Below are 23138 nucleotides of genomic sequence, written 5' to 3'. Positions count from 1 at the left end.
CAATCTATTTTGTACCAGGCAGTTTCGTAGTTATATTTCATTATCAGAGTGTGTACTTTTAGCCACGCTGTGTCTAAAATAGTTTCTTTCTGGTGGGAACTGAAAGCTTGGCAGCCAGGGGAAAGGGAAACAGAGTTAAGCAAATAAGAGTGGTTTACCAAGGGCAGGTTGTGGAAGAGTGGGAAAATTTATCACTGACATTGCTTAGAACTGCTAGTGTATGGTGATATTAAAATATAGACTGTGTATTAGTAGATTACATTATTGTTTTTAAGTTATCTGCAGACAATGTACCTTCTACTGCCTACACCCTTGGGGGCTCATTACCCCAGCCGTGATACACAACTTACCTTCACTATGGGAAGAATTAATGAAAAAAGAAATATATATATGTTAATGTAAAGAGAGAAGTGTCATCTGCCTCAACAGAGGGAAGGATTAATATGAATAAGGAAAGGATGACATGGTTGCTCAAGAGATTGGTCCTGCAGCACGCAGAATATTTATTATATGCAGGTACTTCAAGATTTTATTTCTGATAAGTAGAGGGCTTCTTCAAAGTAGCTGGTACCTTTTCATCATATGAGAAAATTGAGATTCAGGGACATGGTAATTTTGCAAATGAGTCACATCTAGCTAGCTAGTTGTAATTCTGAAATTCAAACTCCAATCTATAATTTAAAAGTTCATAGCTTTCCTGCCTCTTCAGCAACTACCTCATTTAAAATGGGACTCTAGGGAATCCCCTGGTGGTCCAGTGCTTAAGACTCAGTGCTTTCACTGCTGTGGGCCCAGGTTCAATCCCTAATTGGGGAACTAAGATTCTGCAAGCTGCAGTGTGGCCCAAAAAAAAAAAAAAAAAAAAAAAAAAGAGATTCTATTGGATACTGCTTCTCTTTTTGGTTAGAGGTTGATATGTTTTGTTGTTTTCTTTATGTCACTTATGAGATATTTTCTAAACTAATGATTTGAAAAAAGGTTGGCCATCTTGCATACCTACCTTGATAAGGAGTTCTTGAACTACAGGATGATCAGCTTACCTACTTGCAAAGTTGTATTTTGGAACACTTTAATTGTCTTAAAAATAATACTGAAATTAATCTTCAAAACCTGGAGAATGTACAAAGGTTTGTTAATTTATGAAAACTAGATTTAATAAGGACCAAAACTATTAGCATAAAAAGTTTAGGAATCATATCACTTGTCTCCAGTTTTTTTTATTCTTTTTATTTTATTTATTTATTTATTTATTTATTTATTTTTTTATTTTTTATTTATTTTTTTATTTATTCTTTTTTTTATTCTTTTTTTATTCTTTTTTTTTATTCTTACTTTTGACATTTATTCTTACTTTTGACATTTCACATTTCACTGATCCCACAGAAATACAAAATTTTAGGAAGGATAGGAAGGAAAATAAAGCTTATAATTACTTCCTTCAGGGGGATTTTGTTTTAGGAAGTACCCAGATGACACCTTCTAACAAAATTAGATCCTTTATGGTGCTATTTTGGTTTGGGTAGATTGGGACCTTAGAAGCCAGTGTGAAGGAAAGGAAATCTGACATGGGAGGATCAGGTTGTAGAAAAAACGTTAAACTCTGATAGCTCTAGAAATTGGATAACTATTACAGCAGTTTTCAAAGAAATATGCTAAACTTGGGTTCTAAAAAACTAGCTTCAATATGGTGATAATAATCATAACAGCTACTTCTTGAGTGCCTGCTATAAAAGACAGGTGCTTTTCTTGTCCTTACAGCAACAATCCAAGAAAGATTTTGTTAACCCTAGCTTATTACAAATGAGGTGCAGAGAGGTTAAATAGCCTTTCAAAGATGATATTGCAGGTAGGTGAAAGTATTTTAATTTGCATTTGTGTATCTCAAAGCCTGCCCTCATTCTAGCAGACCTCACTTGTCAAGGACAAATAATCCTGTCAGTAGTTTATGGGCACAGGAATCCGGAATTTTGAAGATGTAGCAAAATTTAGAGTCAGGCAGCTGTCTGTGTTGTCATTCAGGTAGTTGAACTGCTTTTAAGAAAGAGGGAAGGGCTTCCCTGGTGGTGCAGTGGTTGAGAGTCCGCCTGCCCATGCAGGGGACATGGGTTCGTGCCCCAGTCCGGGAAGATCCCACATGCCGTGGAGCAGCTGGGCCCGTGAGCCATGGCCGCTGAGCCTGTGCGTCCGGAGCCTGTGTTCCACAACAAGAGAGGCCACAACAGTGAGAGGCCTGCGTACCGCAAAGAAAAAAAAAAAAAAAAAGAGGGAAAGGCAAGGCAGAAAAGTTCAAGGTTTAGCCCATGGTGAGCTAGGGTCAAGAAGGATTAGGCTGGATAATAGTCCCTGAGGAAGTGAACCTGAGTTCAGGGCAGGTTCCAGAACCCAAGGGTGAGCTAGAGTGCATCTCACTAAATCAAGGCAGAAACATAGTCTCGGTATTGGCAAGGCAAGAATGAAAAGAATATTAGAGTTGGGTGGGCATCTCAACTTCATTTAGGGTTCTAGATTCCAATAGATAGTTGGTCTGAATCTGCCTTTGTCAAGATTAATTTAAAGAAAGGTGGAGAAAGTTCATCTTTCATGTTGGATAACGTTCAGTTTGTTCAACTGAACAGAATTTGAATTTGGGAAGAAAGTGAAACAATCCTTCTGCACATCCCCATCACAGTTGTTAGTTCTTGATTATTAATTCATAACAGCTGTAGAAAAGTTATCTAAGATGGTATCACTCTGTGTGTGTGCATACATGTGTGTATGTGTAGCTTTCTTTGACATGCACATATGTTTTCTATGTATCTTTGATGTGCTAGTTAAGATTTCCACATTAACATCTGATTTATCTGTCATTCACAACTTTCAGAAAGGTGGCAGAATGAAATAAGGACATTTTCCAAGAATATATTTCAGTAGTACTAGGGCATATGCATTGGGAAGTGTCATGAGATGTTACTACTAACTCATGAAAATTTGCAGCTGTGCCTTTTTTATACTATCTGGGTTTCTTGAAATCCTGTTCTTTTTTGTCTACTTCTAAAACATAAAATGAGAGCTACAGTAACACTTCCTAAGCAAAATGTCTCCAGGATTTATATGTGATAGCTTTATGAATACTCTGTCAAGAGAAATTTCATGTGAATTCAGTTGTGTTGTTGTTGTTGTTTTTTAACTTTGACTCATGGTTGCTTCTTTTTTCTCTAACATTAGGCTTCAAAAACTATTAAAGGTAAAGTAAATAAATTTTAAAAAATAGAAAGGTAACAATTACTGATGAAGATTTATTTTAATTTTATGACAAATCATTTATCAGAGTCTTCAAGAAATCTGTTTTAGCCTAAAGTTGTAGTATTGCTAGCAACTTTCTTTAAAACTTTTATTAGCTAATATTTTCAAAATACATAGAATGTGGCCCTTGGCATAATAAGTATACATTATAATATGAATGAAAACGTTTAAGAATCATGGGAATGAACAAGCTGTTATCCACAGTAAATGCACAGCTGTGTTTTAAGTTAGGCTATTGATTGTGAATTACATGATAATCTGCTGTGCTGTTTTGTCATTGTTTTTAATTGTGGAAAGTTGAAATTGAGCTCTATGAGTTCAATGATAGTGTTTGCTTTGCTCCCATTTTCTGTTGATCACTTAACACAGTGCTTGACTATCAGAAGATGCTCAATAAATAATTGTTGAATTGTAGTTTTTTAGATGGAAAAATCCAAATGGTGTGATAATAGGTTAAGGGACTATCACAACCATGAAATGATTTGTGAGCCATCATATTTCCCTTCTGATTAGAATACTGTTGATTCAACACAGTAAAGGAGTGAGATTCTTTCTGATATGCAGAATGAAACAAGGAAGTAATCAAATCTTGAAATCAATTAACCACCAAATATGCATCAACAATTGTTTTACTTGTTGAGATTTTCTGTTGCACCATGATTATCAAATGGTCTTAGTTATCATTTAGTGCTAAATGCACCTGTCTTTTGTATTGTTTTGGAATGTCCCAAGCTTCAAGCTTCATAGGTACTCTTGGTACAGCCTGGCTCCCCGCCTTCTTCCCTCCTTTCTTTCTTTATTTCTTTTTTCCTTCTTTCTTTCCTCCCTCCCTTCCTGCCTTCCTTCCTTCCTCCCTTGCTCCTCTGTCCTTCTTTCCTTTTTCCTTCCTTTTTCCTTCCTCTTCCTTTCATTTCTTTTTAAATTTTCTCTCTCTCTTTTTTTTTTTACACTTTTTGTTGTACCTAATCTACTTGGTTTTATAATTTGGTTTGTTTAGCTAGCTAAAGGTTTCAGTAAATAAATACTTTTCTCTCATTTTTTATTCTTATATACAGTATACTTCTTCAGTTAGTAGCCATATCTTTTCTTTGCAGCTTTGCTAGGTACAACTGGCTTTGAAATGACCTTTGTATCTCTGATTATTGAAGGTTTTTTTATCTACAACTAATGCTTCTAAGGAGTTGGTATTTATGCTACACATCCTGGGCTACCTTGGCAAATATATTAGAAACAGTCATAAAATGAACACATTCATCCAACAAACACAGTGATGTTCTAATATGTAGAAAGTAGACACTGCTATAAGAGAGAGTTGAGCCAAAACAAGGTGTCTATCCCTAAAACCTAAGGAAGATTGAACCAGACACAACTGCTATATTGACTTTTATAATGTGCTAAAAGCCATGTTCTTGAAGCTTAGAGTTATTTTTCATTCCTAAGGAAGTGTCATTTGAGTAAAAGAACATAAAAAGGCATTTATAACAATTATCTTGTGATTTATGTATATAACATAAGTGATAGAAGAAGGACAGATTTGCCCAAGCATGAGACTATGCCCTGGCATCTTTATCGTTAAGGATATCTGTATAGTATCATTTTTCAGTTTGTAACATAATAATCACTATCCTTTATTGTGGTTTTATTATAACCAGACAGTTCACAAATATTTAATTGTACAATTAGAGTAGCATAGAGTTTATAAATATGGTCTTGGAGGTTACATGTGAATTTGAATTCCAGTACTGGCATTTATTACTTATGTGGAAAGTTAAGTTTTATGAGCATAGATTTCCTCATCTATAAAAGGAGAATACTAGTACCTTCCTTTAAAAATTATTATGAGGTTATTTGATAAAAGCTATATAAAAACACATTCTATATGTATATGTTTTATATATATATATATATGTGTGTCTGTATGTATATATATATATACATATATGTATATATATGTATATACACACACACACAAAGATAATGTTTCATGTAGTTTTTCTGTCCGTCCTTGCTTAATTATTATGTGCCAGGTACCTGCCTTCTGAGAGTTCTAAAACTTGGCTAATGTCAGCAACTGGGTTGCTGAAATTCAAACCCCGTCCTTTCAGACTCAAAAGCTAATAAACCCTTTCTAATATACCATACTATACCCTATATTATAGTCACTTTCTCTCTAGCAGCAGAATGAAAAAGCAATGTCCTGATGGTGACTGTTCTTTTCAGTTCCTCAAAGGGATTTATTATCTCAAAATATTCTCCCAAATGTTTCACTGATTCTTTTTCTAAAAGTTTTATGTGCTAAAAGTGTTATGCTCCAAATTAGCCTATATTCTTAGCCTCTAAACCTAATTTCTACTCTGAGAAAAAAATTACCATATAGCTATAAAGAGAATCTATATTAGTTTTTATTAATGTAAAGCAACAAAGGTTGTTTATTCTTTAGGGAAAAAACGTGAATTTGTTTCAACACCTGAGCAGTATTAAGGATTTTTCAGCTGAATTTTTATAGAAAGAAGGAAATGTTACTATACTTTATACTAAGAGAACTACAAGGGACCCTATAGTGCCATACCCATCATCATCACCATCCTCTTCATCATCACACCACCATTTAAATAACAGCTCAAACTTCGAAGTGTTAAATCAATTGTACAGTGTATCAAAATTAATTTGTTATTTAAAATAGTCTAAGCAACCATGTTTTCAAATTATTTACTTTTTAAATTAAAAATTATTTTGTAAATTAGATATGACAACAGGTTATCCCAGTAATTATATCATTGTCACTTATTTGTGTTTTTATGCCTTCTTTGGTGAGAAAGTGGAATTACATATAGAAAGACTTAGAGGTATATCCAAAAGAGTGAATTTTTAATGCGAATGCCACCTCCTTGGTTTCTACCGAAAAAAAAAAAAACCACTAATACAGTAAAATAATTTTGGGTAACTACCATGTGCTGAAATTTTTAAGTATATATAACAATTTCATCTATATAAATATTTATCCATATCTATAAATACTCGCAAGTGTACAGGAATGCTGTGAGCACTGAGCACTGATCAGTATTTGAAATACTTGAGTTCTGAAGACAGCAAAAGAAAATCCTGTGTTTTCAGGATTGTTGGAATTAGTTTAAGGAACAATATTGTTAGACATTATTTTAGCAATGCCATACTTTTAAGGACATAATAATTTCACATCGACTACAGAATAGTTTTGAAAAGAAATTAATAATAAATGTTGACATTGGAGACTGGCAAATAATTATTTATAGTTTGACTTCATTATGAGCTCCTCACTTAGTTATTGTGCTTTCAACTAGGAGCTATTTTTATTCCTGATGCTTTATTTTGTATTTTACAGTTGCATGATCGTAAAGGTATTTTGCCAGGTTCTTAGCTTGTAAAACTGCCTAACTGATACTAATCAGTGTGTGCTGTAACATAGTTGCTAGTAATAACATTTAAGAAAATTAGTGATGTTAAAAATGTAACAAAAATGGAAATCAAACTTCTTTTTATGAGGTTATTCAGTTATTAATGATTCTAATTTACTTATATTTTAGAACACAAATCAATTTCACAGTGGCTATTGATTTTACTGCATCAAATGGTGAGTATTATGACTATCCCATATTAAAAATTATCAGCAATTACATTAAAAAATAAATATTTATTTTCATGAGGTTTAGATGTTTTCTTTCCATGAATACATACTTCTGAAGTGTTTCCTACAAACTTCAGATAACTTTTCTTTTTTCAATATTATGAAATAGTTCAGGTATACAAAAGACTATAAGAAATACAACAAAAGTGCATAATAGTCCCATTCAAATTTATTAAATATTGAAATATTGTCTTTTTTGTTTTACATATTTTTAAAAGGAAAATTTTAGATCTAGTTAAGCTCGTTGTGTACCCTGCCCCATTTTTTTCTACACTCCCTTCTTCTCCATGCATAACTACAATTCTGAAGTGTGTCTAACTATAATCCTCATTTTTATAGTACTTTTCTGTGTATTAATTTATACAAATGTAATTCAAATACATGTACAGTAGCTTAGTTTACTTTTACTCAGTTATTTTTAAGAATTACTTATGTTAACACATTTATATTTAATTAATTCAGATGGACCATCATATAACACCCCATGTATGGATATTCCTAATTTGTATATCAAACATTTTAAGAAAGGAAAGAGAGTGGACTTTTAACTATATTTTGAAGTGACTTTGTTTCAAACAGAACAGTCATTTAAAATCAGTTATTATATATCATAAGAACATGAGTCTCATTATTATTTTATTTTTACTAGATCTCTACTGGCGTATAATTGCTTCACAATACTATGTTTGTTTCTGTTGTACACAAAAGTGAATCAGCCATATGCATACATATGTCCCCATATCCCCTCCCTCGTGAGCCTCCCTCCCATCCTCCCTATCCCACCCCTCTAGGTCATCACAAAACACCGAGCTGATCTCCCTGTGCTATGCTTCTGCTTCCCACTAGCTAACTATTTTACATTAGGTAGTGTATATATGTCGATGCTACTCTCACTTTGCCCCAGCTTCCCCCTCCCACCCCGTGTCCTCCAGTCCATTCTCTATGTCTACATCTTTATTCCTGCCCTGCAACTAGGTTCATCAGTACCATTTTTTTTTTTTTTAGATTCCATATATATGTGTTAGCATATGGTATTTGTTTTTCTCTTTCTAAGTTACTTAACTCTGTATGACAGACTGTAGGTATATCCACTTCACTACAAATAACTCAATTTCATTTCTTTTTATGGCTGAGTAATATTCCATTGTGTATATATGCCATATCTTCTTTTTTTTTAACATCTTTATTGGAATATAATTGCTTTACAATGGTGTGTTAGTTTCTGCTTTATAACAAAGTGAATCAGTTATACATATGTTCCCATATCTCTTCCCTCTTGCATCTCCCTCCCTCCCACCCTCCCTATCCCACCCCTCTAGGTGGTCACAAACCACCGAGCTGATCTCCCTGTGCTATGCAGCTGCTTCCCACTAGTTATCTATTTTACGTTTGGTAGTGTATATATGTCCATGCCCCTCTCTCACTTTGTCACAGCTTACCCTCCCCCCTCCCCATATCCTCAAGTCCATTCTCTAGTAGGTCTGTGTCTTTATTTCCATCTTACCCTAGGTTCTTCATGACCTTTTTTTTTTTTTTTTTAGATTCCATATATAGGTGTTAGCATACGGTATTTGTTTTGCTCTTTCTGACTTACTTCACTCTGTATGACACACTCTAGGCCCATCCAATTCACTACAAATAGTTCAATTTCGTTTCCTTTTATGGCTGAGTAATATTCCATTGTATATATGTGCCACATCTTCTTTATCCATTCATCTGTCGATGGATATTTAGGTTGCTTCCATGTCCTGGCTATTGTAAATAGTGCTGCAGTGAACGTTGTGGTACATGGCTCTTTGAATTATGGTTTTCTCAGGGTATATGCCCAGTAGTGGGATTGCTGTGTAATATGGTAGTTCTATTTTTAGATTTTTAAGGAACCTCCATAGTGTTTTCCATAGTGGCTGTTTCCATTTACATTTCCACCAACAGTGCAGGAGGTTTCCCTTTTCACCACACCCTTGAGTCTCATTTTTTAACTTTTACCAGAAGTTGCCATTAGTTTATATATTTATCTAGTTTTCTTTTCAAATTGTTTACGTGCTGTAACTCTCACATTAAATTCACTTCACATTTCTCTCACATTCACTCACATTTCACAAAATAATAGAATTTTTAGGTAAGAGATCACTTACTCCAACCATCATCCTTTTTTTTTTTTTTTTTTTTTTGCAGTACAAGGGCCTCTCACCGTTGTGGCCTCTCCCGTTGTGGAGCAAGGCTCCAGACATGCAGGCTCAGTGGTCATGGCTCACCGGCCCAGCCGCTCTGCGGCACGTGGGATCCTCCCAGACCAGGGCACGAACCCGCATCCTCTGCGTTGGCAGGCGGACTCAACCACTGCACCACCAGGGAAGCCCAACCATCATCCTCTTATACAAATAAGAAAACTCAGATCTAGAAAAATCCTTTTACTAATCAACACATTTTGACTTGTTAGCAGTAGAGTTACAGATAGAGATGAGGAAACCAAATTCTAATTTAGCTTATCTTTGACTACATGATAAATTTATTTTCCAATATTGTGGCTTCAAGTTAATGATTTTTGCACGTGTTTTATTTAGTAATATAGGAAACATATACACCAAAATCCAACTGGATTAAAATGTTAGCTTTCATTTATTGATGAACATTAGCACCACTAGAAGGGCGAGAATTTTTATTCAATACAAGATACAAACTACTGAAACTGACTTAAGAAAATAGACAATCTGAACAGACCCATAAAAACTATCTACAAAGTTTATGTGGGCCCAGGTATAGATAGCTTCACTGATGAACTCTATTTAAAGAGGAATTAATGCCAATTCTTCACATATTGGAAAAGGAAGAGGAAGGAACACTTTCCAAAAGTGGAAGAGGAAGGAACACTTTCCAACTCATTTTAAGAGGTATTACCTTGGTACCAAAACCAGACAAAAGCATCGTAAGAAAAACTAAAGAACAATATCTTTTATGGATATAAAAACCCTTAACAAAATACTAGCAAACTGAATCCAACAACATATGTAGAGAATTATATACCCTGACCAATTAAAATTTATCCCAGGAATGCAAGGTTGACTTAATATTCAAAAATCAAATAATGTCATACACTGTACCAATAGAAGAAAATGTAAAAACCACATGGTCACTTCAATTGATATAGAAAAAGAATTTGACAAAGTCCAACATACTTTTATAATGAAACCACATAAACTAGGAATAGAAAGTGACTTACTAACCTTATGAAGGGAAAATATAAAAACTTATAGCCAACATCATACTTAAGGGTGAAAAGCTGGATGCTTTCACCTTAAGATGAGGAAAAAGACAAGGATGTCTGCTCTTGCTCACCTTAAGATGAGGAAAAAGACAAGGATGTCTCACCTTAAGATGAAGAAAAAGACAAGGATGTCTTGCTACTTCTATTTTACATTGTACTGGAGGCCAGGGCAATTAGGCAAGAAAAAAAATAAAAGACATCCATATTGGAAAGGAAGAGGTAAAACTATTTTTATTTGCAGGTGATATAATCTTTTATGTAGAAAATCCTAAGGAATCCACTAAAAATCTATTAGAACTGTTAAATGAGTTCAGCAAGATTGAAGGATGGAAGATCCATATATAAAAATCAATTCTTTCTCTATACACTTCCAATGAACAATATGAAAATGAAATTAAGAAAACAGTTCTATTTACAGTAGTATCAAAAGGCATACAGTACTTAGGAATAAATTTAACAAAGTGAGTGCAAAACTTATACCCTAAAATTATATTCTGAAAAAATTTTGAAAGAAATTAAAGATCTAAATTAGTTGAAAAATATGCTACATTCATTGATTAGGAAATTCAACATTTTTAATATGGCAATATTTTCCAAAGAGATTGACAGATTCACTGTAATTTCTATCAAAATCTGAAAGGCCTTTTTTGAAGAAACAGATAACTGACCCAAAAATTCATTTGGAATTTAAAGGGGCCCAGAAGAACCAAAGCAGATTTGAAAAAAATAGAACAAAGTAGGAAGATTCATACTCATTTTTGAAACTTAGTACAAAGCAACAGTAATCAAGGCAGTGTAAGTCTGGCATAAAGATAGATATATCGATCAATGAAATAGAATTGAGATTCCAGAAATAAACCCATGCATCTAAGGTTAACTGATCTTGAGAAGGGTACCAAGATAATTCAATGGGGGAAGAATAGTCTCTTCAACAAATGGTACTGGGACAACTGGATAGCCACAGGCAAAAGAATGAAGTTGGACCCTTAATAGATCAAAAATCTAAATGTAAGGGTTAAAATTATAAAGCTATTAGAAGAAAACATAGGGATATATCTTCATGACCTTGGGTTTGACAATTGATTCTTAGATATGACACCAAACATATGAGCAACAAGAGTAAAAAAATAAATAAATTGAACTCCATCAAAATTAAAACTTCTTTATGCGCCATAGAACATAATTAACAAAGTGAAAAGACAAACCCCAGAATGGGATAAAATATTAGCAAATCAAATATCTCATAGAGGACTTGTATCTAGAATATATAAAGAACTCTTATAACTCGAAAACAGACAGCCCAATTAAAAGTGGTATTCCAGTTATTCAGAAAAGCTATACAAATGACCAGTAAGCACATGAAAAGGTACTTGGCATACTTACATATCAGAAAACACAAATCAAAATAATAATGAGATACTATTTCACACCCACTAGGATGACTATAATCCAAAAGTCAGAAAACAATAAGCGTTGTGAGCATGTGAAGAAGTTGGAACCCTCATATACTGCTGATGAGAATGTAAAATGGTGCAGCCACTTTGGAAGACTCTGGCAGTTCTTCAAGTTGTTAAACGTAGAGTTACCATATGACCCAGCAGTTCCACCCTTGATATATATGCAAGAGACATGGAAACCTATATCCACACAGAAATTTGTACATGAATGTTTATAGCAGCATAATAGCCAAAATGTGGAAACAACCCAAATGTCCATCAACTGATAAACTGATTTTAAAATGTGGTATATTCATACAATGGAATATTATTTGGCAATAAACAGGAATGAAATATGAAGTGCCAAAACATGCTACAACACAGATGAACCTTGAAATCACTATACTAAGTGAAACCTAGTCACAAATGACCATGTACTGTGTAATTCTATTTACATGAAATGTCCAGAATAGGCAAATTAAAGAGACAGAAAGTAGATTAGTCATTGTTTAGTGCTGGGCTGGATGGAGTAATAAGGGAATGATTGTAAATAAGTACATTTTTTTGAGGTGATGAAAATGTTCTAAAATTGACTGTATTGATGGTTCTGCTTATTTGTAAATATACTTAAAATAATTGAATTGTACATTTTAAATGGGTTAACTATAAGTTATATGAATTATATCTCAATGAAGCTTTTTAAAAGAGCCTATTCAAGGGCTTCCCTAGTGGCGCAGTGGTTGAGAGTCCGCCTGCCGATGCAAGGGACATGAGTTTGTGCCCCGGTCCGGGAAGATCCCACATGCCGCGGAGCTGCTGGGCCCGTGAGCCATGGCCGCTGAGCCTGCGCGTCCGGAGCCTGTGCTCCACAACGGGAGAGGCCACGACAGTGAGAGGCCTGCGTACTGCAAAAAAAAAAAAAAAAAAAAAAAAAAAAAAAAAAAAAAAAAAAGCCTATTCAAGTGTTTTGTTTTGTTTTGTTTTTACAAAGGCGTAGTGTACATTTAAAACAAAATCAGGTATGTTTGAAAATATTCAGTGTTTAAAATATTTCAAAATCCTTAAGCGGAGTTATAACTAAGAGTAAGGGCTATGGAATCTGCCTAGATTCATATTCTAGTTTGACCAATTATTACTGTGTGATTTGGTCAAGTTATTTAATCTGAAAGTTATTTGATCTGAAAAATAGGTGTAATAAAAGTACCCGTGTCATAGGTTTGTTGAAAAAGGATTAAGTGAGATATGAAGTAAGTTCATGTTACATTCTATGCTATTATAATTATTATTGTTATTAGCTAATAACTCAATGTTACCAACCTACTACAAGTTCATTTTTCTATATGCATTGCTGCTGTTACAGAGCTGGTACAAATATGGTCCCAGATTCAAGGAATTGCCAAATTTTGTGGTACAGAACACAAGGGCATAAGAGTAGGAGAGGAAAGACAATAAGGGCTGGAATAAATAAGGAAGGTTGTCTTATGCATGTGAGGAGGAGGAGGAGAAAGTGAATTTCAGGATAGGGTGGCAAAGTGAGAGGTAGGGATGGAAAAGAAAACATCATCAGTGGTATAGTGAAGAGATTGGTCTGGATGAAGATGCTACAAAGAGATAGGAAACATCTTTGAATGGGTAGGATTGGGCGCTTCTGTGCGTGATAGGCTAAGATGTTTAGTTATGCTGGGGTATTAATAGCATTTTTATTTTAGCTTTAAGTTGTGGTTTTCTTAGAGAAATAGAATTAGTTGCATATTGCAACGAATGGGTAACAATTCTTCTTACATTTGAGAGTTGTGTTAAATAACAACTTGGTAGTGGTATCGTTTAGTTGTGGCTCCAGTAGGCTTTTGAACAAGAGGCAAAATCCCTGCTTTAGAAAGAACTGTCAAAGAAAAATTGCACCAGATAAGTTAAACAGGCAATGAAGACTTGTTTCAGGATTTTTGCAATAGAAATCAAAGCTATTGCAATGAAAGAAATTGAACTCAATTCCTCCAAAGCAAAAGGTGAGAGGGTTTTTAAGTGCTGTGATGAACTAGTGGTTAAGTACTGAGAGATTGGAGGGAAATTGGTCTGTGTGATTAGGCCATCTGTGTTTACTAATTAGCACTTACTGAAGGTAGGCTCCTGCTCTCCCATGGAGACTAGGCAACAGAGGTGATATTTTTCTTGGTTATTACATTTCAAAGAGATGGCTCCCACGTCCCTGAGGAAGACAGTCCTGGATTGTAGAGGATTTACGCCTCAAAGGAACAGAGAAGGAATTCACAATTCCAAGTTTTCTAAAGTAAATGTTCTAAGAGACAGGAGGTCAGGGACAACCTTTCTTAAGTTTAGGCAAGCTGAGGGGAACATTAGGGCCCATCTTGGACAGAAGACACTTTTTTAGAAATTTTGTCATTTGGCTCTTGAATGCTGATAACTCTTTGGAAAAATAAATGCATGTACACAATGAATTATCTTGAAACCAAAATTGGTCTGGGTATTATTATATGCATTATAAACCAAAGGGAGATCTTTATTTTGTTTCTCTCTGGATCTCAAGTGGTTATTATTATTTTTTCCCTATCAAAAAAGAACTATGCCTTGAGGCATTTCTTCTTTGGACAATGTTTTAATGTAGAATTGAGCTTTATGAGCTGTTACAAGTCCCATTTAATTTCCATTTTCACTTAAGAAACTAAAGGGACTTTCAGGCTGCCTTTGTGCTGATAATTAGGGCAACTGAATGTGAATCTCAATGTGTTTGAGTGGTAGCACATATATTACTTTCTGTCTCATACTCATTCAAATGAAACATCCTACATTTGTGGATGACCCAGACAATAATAACAGTAGTAGTTAAACTTTACTTTTCTATGGTACTTTATAATTTTTAATCACTTCCACACACATAATCTTATTTTGTCTTCCCAGTAAATACTGTGGTAGGCTTTATAATGGGAATTATATAGTTGTCCTGCAAATGGCAAGACCCGACTTCAAGCCTTTTGACTCCTAGCTAAAAGTTTAGTTAGAAACTCTGAATAATTTTTCAGCTCTAGATATTTAATTAGCATGAATTTGAAAATCTCTACACTCTCCTCTTTAAAAGTGATTAAATTGAGATATGTCTCAAATATTCAATTTATGTTTGTGATACAACTTTAAGAAGGCCTCATAATTATTGAAGCCTATTACATCAGTTGGGTCCTCTGACTATAGCATAAGGATTCAAACTAAAGGCACACAATTTTTAAAAATAAGATTACAATAAAATACGATTAACAAAAATACTTTTATGCTTCTTCTGTGGCTGAAACTCAAGAATAGCCTATGACATTGACAATGAGAAATAATTTTTGAAAAAATCTGCATATGCTTTAGCATATCTTGGGGAAACTTTCTACATATCTGATCTAATTTAATAAATATCTCTGTGTCAATATTTATCCAAAAGAAGATATTTAACATACTATGAATATAGGCAGAAAACATGATTTTTAATATTTAAACCTGAAATAGTTATCAAGAAATAAGTCCCAAAAATTATATCTTTAGCCTGATCACTCGTGTTTGAAATATTTTTTTCTGTCATCAGGCAACCCTACCCAGCCCACTTCTCTCCACTACATGAATCCTTATCAACTGAATGCCTATGGTATGGCACTGAAAGCAGTGGGAGAAATCGTTCAAGATTATGACAGTGATAAAATGTTCCCAGCTTTAGGTTTTGGTGCAAAACTGCCTCCAGATGGAAGGATATCTCATGAGTTTGCTTTGGTAAGAATACATTGAAAGAATTGATATTTTGAAAAAAATAATGTGTTGGATCTTTTCATTGGCTTGCTGCTTATGCTCTAATTACTCATGTAGCAACTTCTTATGACTATACACTCAGCTTAATTTTGGTGAATGATTGATTTAGGAATGTGATACTAATGGGAAAAAAAGACAGTTAAGTAGATTAGCAGTAAATCTACCTAAAGTGCATCTGATCTATAAATAGGAGCTCTATTCTGGTTATCTATTGCTGCATAACACCTTCTGTTATATTCGTGATATGTGGGTCAGGAATTTGAGCAGAATACAATGGGGGATGGTACATTCTTCAGGATGTCTGGGGCCTCACCTGGGATGCCGTGATTGGCTAGAGATGGCTGGAATTGTTCTACTAGAGCCATATATCTGGGTTTTATTTTGGCTGTTGGTTAGATTCCTCAGTTCTTCTCCATGTCATATCTCCTGGAGCTAGTATGTCCCCTAAGATGGCTCATTAGCTTATGTCTGATGCCTGAGCTAGGATGGCTGAAATAGCTGGGTTGTCTAGGCATCTTTCCTTCATTCTACATACAACTTATCCATATGGTTATCACAGACTTCATCATAGTGTAGTGGTCTCAAGGTAGTCATATTTCTTACACAGCAACCAGCTTTCCCAGAGTGAGTATTCTAAAAGGCTGGGGCAGAAACTGCAGGGCCTTGGAAGTCCCAGAAAGTTATTTCTCCTACATTCTCTTGGTCAAGCAAGTCACTAAGTTCATCCCAGTTTCAAGGTAGGGGAAACACCTCTCAATGGGAGGGGTATCAAAGAATGTGTAGCTATCCTTAATCTTCCATCTTCTAAAATGTCATTTCTTTTCAAATATAAAGGATTAGTTATGACTGGAATTTTTTTTCAAATGTGAAGCAATAATTATGGCTATAATTAATTATGGTTTCAATATAATGGAGTAAATATTACTGGAATAAATATTTTTCTTTTTAATGTTTCATTTACATAAATCTACTCCTGCTGTATTATTACAAGTAAGCAATGTACTACATTCTACCTTTAAAATAAATTTCACACAGATGGTGCTTATACACCTAATCAGTCTTATTCTCACTTGCACTTTCTAATGAAATAATGGGAAACTCAATGGAGGAATGGTTAGATATCATTTTGGAAAAAATTTAGATTTTCCTAACAGAAATGCCTCCCTACCCTACCCTATATATTGTAAAAGTAAACTCTTCCATGCCCAATATTTTTGCAGATCTTTTTTCATTGTTTTTATTCTTGTTACAAAAGTAATATATATATATTTTTAAGTTCTGCAAGAAAAATAGAAATAAACAATAATGCAATCATTTATTAAGTAATTACTGAGTATCAAGCCAGGTACTTTATACTCATTTCTTATATAATCTTCATAAAATTCTTATCGGATAGGTGTATAACAACTGTCACATCACACTAGTCTATCAAGAGCCACTCATATTAAATACAGTGAAAAGAGTACCCCCAGGAGTTGTATAATTTAGCTCAGAGTCACAGAAGTTAATCAGGTTTACAGAGGACAGGACTTGAACCCAGGTCAGTCTTATTTTAGAATCCACATTCTTAACCACTACTAAACCACTTTTTATAAAAGCATCTGTAATAATCCCACATCTCAGATATGTCCTTTATGAACACCATTATGTGTATATATATATATACACACACACACACATACATACATACACACACATACCCCCCCCAGAAGCTTTCATATGATTAGAGTTCATCTTCCTTAAATATATTTTAAGAGCTATATTTTAACTTTTTTCCCTATACTTATTCTTGCTTTTTCTATTCCACACAATTTCGGGGAAGGTTGCTCGAGGTTTTAATTCTTCCTCTGTGAAATATCCCACATGCCACAACCACCAATGTCATATAAAAATGAATATCTGTTGAGATTTTGTTATGCCTTAGAGAATTAAATTCTCCCAGAAACTTATAAGACCATGAAAATCACTCATGTGCTCCTGAGTCTTAAGTGCCTCAGGAAAAAGGCCATGAACTATTTTAAGGCTTAAGAAAAGGAATAATTATGTTAAACTAAATGATACTGATTAATTTTCTTTCCATAAGTTTCTTCTCACCTTTGTGTGTGATTGTTTTTTCCTTTTTCTCTCCCTCTAATTTTCTGCTTTTCCTACCTCCACCTTCATTCCTTGTAACCAAACCTATGCAAAGGAGGGACCTTTTTATTAGTTGCATCTTAAAAGATTCTTTGAAACCAACTCAAATATTTATAGGATGGAGATCATAACCCTTTAAATTCATGAAAAATAGTTTCTAAAATTGATGAGACAACAATGATGATGTTGATGATGATGATAATGCCTCACCTTTAATGTTACCTAATAATTATATGACTTTAATTTTTTTCAAAGCACTTTTGTTTTCTTGAATAAGTAAGAAAGGCAAAGGTTAAGTAGGTCTTCAGAGAGATAGTGCTCCATTTGATTTTTGTGTTAACTTCAGCCTAAATAACTGCAATGTATATCTGTAGGTGCTGAAAATGGCAAATAGAAAAACTTCAGTCCATGTCAATCTGGCAATTAGTGTACTACCTAATATTACCAAACCCTCATATTTCCATGGTAAGAATTTGTGATATGTATTCACAGTCATTAATCTGTTTATCACCCCAAATTCAAATAATCTTTCAGATAGCAAGGGAGGCCTTTAAAAAAAATTTAAAATCCCTAATTGTGATTTTGAGGCTAGCACAGATGTTGAAATTGAGCTTTACTCAATCAAAAGGATTTAAGGTAAGCCCCAGCTTTTCATTTGAAATATGTGTAAGAATAGATATAGTGGAAAAAGAAAAGGGAATAGAAAAAGAAAGGAAAAATATACTAATATCACCACATTAGCACTTTTGGTTGTGAAAAGAATGTCATGTCTCATGATGATTCTTGATGACTCCTTATAGTGTAAGGCTTTAGGGAAGTATATCTAATGGGCATGTAGCCAGTGACCCTTAAAAGAAGGTCTTCTGTGTTGATCAATAGAGAGAAATGCTACATCTGTCCAAGTGATTTCTCCTACCAAATATCTAAAATCACTGGCATACTTTTCACTTATTTTGGCAATTATAGAAATCGAGCAATTTAATATTTATATGTACACATTTTCTTCCAACTAAATTCAACAGTATAATCACCAAAGGTCTTTAACACTGCATGCAGAAAATAGAAGCTCAATAGATATTTGTTTATTGAATAAAAGGAAAAATTCTCTCAACTTTCCCCTGTAGTAAGCAGTCAGTCTCTGGGCAGCTACAGATACATTTCAAAGAGTAAAGCAACAGCTCCTAACAGCTCTCTTCAGCATTTTGCAGCATGTTAGCCCCACTGAAAATTGTTATAGGCTATAGGTAGCAACAGAGACTTTGAACTTCACTTCCAGAACTGAATCTAAATCTCCAGTACAATCCCTCAGGGAGCCAAATGAAAGGAAAAAACTGGTGAGAGCTGGACACTCCTCACTTAAGTCTGTGTGTGGGATTATTGCTCATTTTGAATTTTGTTCTTTATACTTTCTGTATGTTCTACAAATTAACATTCATTATTTCAGAAGTGGAAAAGTTTGTTAATTAAAAAGGAAATATAAAATAGGGCATCCACTGCCCTCTTCATTAATAAACAACAAAATTGAATGTACTTATTTTCAAGAACATTCTGTTTTACTTTTGTGTTAGAGCCACACATAATCTTATTTTTATTTGTCATAACAAGCAAAAACTAATTCTCCACATAATTATTTTAAGAAATGTTTTTTTTAAGATTTATAAAATCTTTCTAATCAAGATAAATGAAATGGTGGGGGAAATGGTGACTTTATTATTTCCAGAGGAATAAAGGAAATGCATAATTTTATAGAAATGTAAATCTCTCCAGTCAAAATGTTAAAATGCTGATCAAAAAGTAACTCAGAACTATCCTGGTTTGTAATTGTTCCCTTAAGGCAGATATATAATACATTTTTATATGCCCCAAATCAGTAATGAGTTTTAATTTTAATTAGCTTTATACCTTATCAAGAGATAGAACACCATAAAATTTTATTAAAAGGAAGGCTAATTAAAGGTCAGCTCAGATTAACATCAAAACCAACCAGTCACTGCTTTGTGCTAAATATTAAACTTTCACATTTTAATTTCAATCAATTCCTGTAGGCAATTTTATAATATAAAGAGTTCTTTTATTATTTTTATGTTTTAAAAAAATTTACATGAGGTAAAAATAAAAAGTTTGAATAAAAAGACAAAATTAAAAGGACAATGGTTATAAATCCTTCTTTCACAAATGACAAAATTGAAATGGTTGGTAACATCTGACTTAGTTCCCTAAGATCCTCAGTCTTTCAAAATGCTAGGATTTTGTAATATGGTGGTATACTGCTGGTTAAGAGATGGGGCTCTGGAAATGTTTTCTCTGTTACCGGTGTTGCATGACTTTGGGCACAATATCTAAGCTCTCAGTGCCTCATCTGTAAAGTGAGAATAATAATAGCATTTTATCTACTTTTTTAGATTGTTATACTATAAAAATTATATAATGTATGTAAATATTTTAATATAAAGCTTAGTATATAGAATTCAACAAATTTAAGTTATAAATTACTAGTCACTTTTGATTGTTCAGGTAAAAACATACATGCTAAAATTACTGCTGACTATGTTTAAGCATGGTTACTGTCCCTAGTGTTTTAAAATAGAGCTACAAATTTTTTTATATTACCCCCTTAGAGAGGTGGAACCTAATTCCTCTTCCCTTGAGTATGGGCTACACTTAGTGACTCATTTCTAACAAATAGATGAAAGTAGAAGTAATGCTATGCAACTTATAAGACTAGGAGCTTATTGGAGCTTCCTCCTTGCTCTCTCTCTCTCTCTCGGATCACTCATTTTGGGGAAGTTAGCTGCCATGTTGTTGGAACACTAAAGCAGCCCTATGCAGAGTTCGTGTTGACCTACTGCCAGCAAACCATGTAAGTGAGCCTTCTTAGAAGCAGATCCTCCAACTCTGGTCAGGCTTTCAGATGACTGCAGCCCAGGTTGGCTTCTTGATTGCAAGCTCTTGAGAGATCCTGAGCAAGAATCACCTGGCTAAGCTGCTTCTGGATTCTTGACACCTAAAAAAATGTATGGGATTATAAATGCCTACTGTTTTAAGACACTAACTTTTGGGATAATTTGCTACATAGCAATAGATAACACTGCCTCATTTGTGTTATTTGTGGAAGATGGACTAGGAGAATTAAACCTAATAGAGCATTCAAAGTATGAGAAAGCTAGACTAGATCTCCAGGTTTAAAGTTGCCCTTCTGGGTTACTATCTGCAGAATAAGAACTCCGGTGGTAAGCTCCAATTCCCTTGAACAATATGGATATGTTTCTTTGATTCTTTTCTCTTTACCTTGTTTTGATGCTACTCACACCAAATTACATTCCCTCTGATCACTTCTTTAGTTGGGGTTATTAATTGTGGCCTGAAAATGTGCATATGGCAGATAGTTTACATTTTTGCTTCTATAAAGTAAAACTGTTTGAATTGATAGAATTTTTTTTTCTGATTTGAATACATGTCACTGCAGAAAACTTGGAAAATATAGAATAGTCTAAACAATGAAATAAAAATCAACAATTTATAACTACTCAGAGATAACAAATATTAACATTTTGTTTCCTTCTTTTTAGATTTTTATATGTTTATCTCTGTATGTACACAGACCTGTGTATAAATAAGACATTATTAATTGTAAAATGTCATGATATTCAGCTTCTCAAGATTATTTAGAATTTTCTCCTGCCCTTTAATTGAAAAGTATCCATTTTTAATGATTGCACATTACCTCATATCACAATCTATGTAAATGTAATCTATGTTGATCACTTAATTTATTATTATGTTTTACTATTATAAATCTATAACTGAGTTTTCATCCAAAAAGCTTTATGAGTATGAACCTGTATCATTCTCTTTTTTAATTGAGCTTTACAGACACTATTCATTCCTTACTTTTTTTTTGCCTGTAACTTTCTACAGAATGGGAACCCTCAAAACCCCTACTGTGATGGCATTGAGGGTGTCATGGAGGCTTATTATAGGAGTCTGAAATCTGTACAACTGTATGGGCCAACCAACTTTGCTCCTGTAATTAATCATGTAGCAAGGTAAGTGGGAGTAGATAAGTTATTTATTCTAGTGTACTGGACCAGAGTGAAATCATAACATTATTGTTGGCCTGACTCCACAAATGAAAGTTGTTTTCTTCTAATTTACCTCCAAGAAAGTGAGGGAAAAGATATACAGTAAAAAAATCTCCATTGAGCTATCATGATATTTCAATAAGAACTTTACATCAGAATCTCAAATGAAGAAACATACACTGGCTTATGTTAGGACCTATATTTGTTCGACTGAGGAAAAAATTTTTTTCATTGAAGAGGCATCCATGAGAGCAATATCAATCATAATCTCAATTATGTAAATCATTCATATCTAATGTATATTCTATAGTAGCTCAGAAGTAAAAAGAGACTGAATTCTATGAAGACAACTGAAGCCTTTCAGTGATATATAGGGCACACTATTTTAACCTCTCTGAAATTAATATATTAGCTAATTTTATAAATTCCTAGAGTTCTACCTGTATATAATACATGGTATTGAGATCAGAATATAATAGCTGATGATTCCAAATTCATGTTCTAGAAAAAAATGTTTAATGTAAAGCTCTATATACTCTTGCTTATCATTTTTTACTAATGCATAAGTAAATTAGACACCACTTTTAAAATCACTAAAAAGTTTGTCTTGACTCACTTGCAAATCCTATGAAACCCTGCCTTATTTTTATTTATTTATTTATTTTAACATCTTTATTGGGGTATAATTGCTTTACAATGGTGTGTTAGTTTCTGCTTTATAACAAAGTGAATCAGTTATACATATACATATGTTCCCATATGTCTTCCCTCTTGCGTCTCCCTCCCTCCCACCCTCCCTATCCCACCCCTCCAGGCTGTCACAAAGCACCGAGCCAATATCCCTGTGCCATGCGGCTGCTTCCCACTAGCTATCTACCTTACTACGTTTGTTAGTGTGTATATGTCCATGACTCTCTCGCACCCTGTCACAGCTCATCCTTCCCCCCCCCATAACCTCAAGTCCGTTCTCTACTAGGTCTGCGTTTTTATTCCTGCCTTACCCCTAGGTTCTTCATGACATTTTTTTTCTTAAATTCCATATATATGTGTTAGCATACGGTATTTGTCTTTTTCTTTCTGACTTACTTCACTCTGTATGACAGACTCTAGGTCTATCCACCTCATTACAAACGGCTCAATTTTGTTTCTTTTTATGGCTGAGTAATATTCCATTGTATATATGTGCCACATCTTCTTTATCCATTCATCTGATGAAGGACACTTAGGTTGTTTCCATCTCCGGGCTATTGTAAATAGAGCTGCAATGAACATTTTGGTACATGACTCTTTTTGAACTTTGGTTTTCTCAGGGTATATGCCCAGTACTGGGATTGCTGGGTCATATGGTAGTTCTATTTGTAGTTCTTTAAGGAAACTCCATAATGTTCTCCATAGTGGCTGTATCAATTTACATTCCCACCAGCAGTGCAAGAGGGTTCCCTTTTCTCCACACCCTCTCCAGCATTTATTGTTTCTAG

General features: G+C 34.0%; 1 protein-coding gene across 1 annotated transcript in view; it reads left to right on the top strand.

Annotated features, from left to right (window-relative positions):
- Window positions 1-23138, top strand: part of LOC132434263 (copine-8) — a 189127-nt gene that overhangs the window by 133761 nt on the left and 32228 nt on the right. Inside the window, exons 9-11 of the mRNA XM_060025952.2 lie at window positions 6846-6892; window positions 15228-15409; window positions 21497-21624. Of these exons, the coding sequence (XP_059881935.2) occupies window positions 6846-6892; window positions 15228-15409; window positions 21497-21624 (357 nt within the window). The remainder of the gene's footprint in view (window positions 1-6845; window positions 6893-15227; window positions 15410-21496; window positions 21625-23138) is intronic.

This window comes from Delphinus delphis, chromosome 11 (genome assembly GCF_949987515.2).
Source record: "Delphinus delphis chromosome 11, mDelDel1.2, whole genome shotgun sequence".
In the NCBI taxonomy this organism is placed as follows: Eukaryota; Metazoa; Chordata; class Mammalia; order Artiodactyla; family Delphinidae; genus Delphinus; species Delphinus delphis.
Note: the sequence above shows the minus strand (reverse complement) of the source record. Positions and strands in the feature narration are given on the sequence as shown.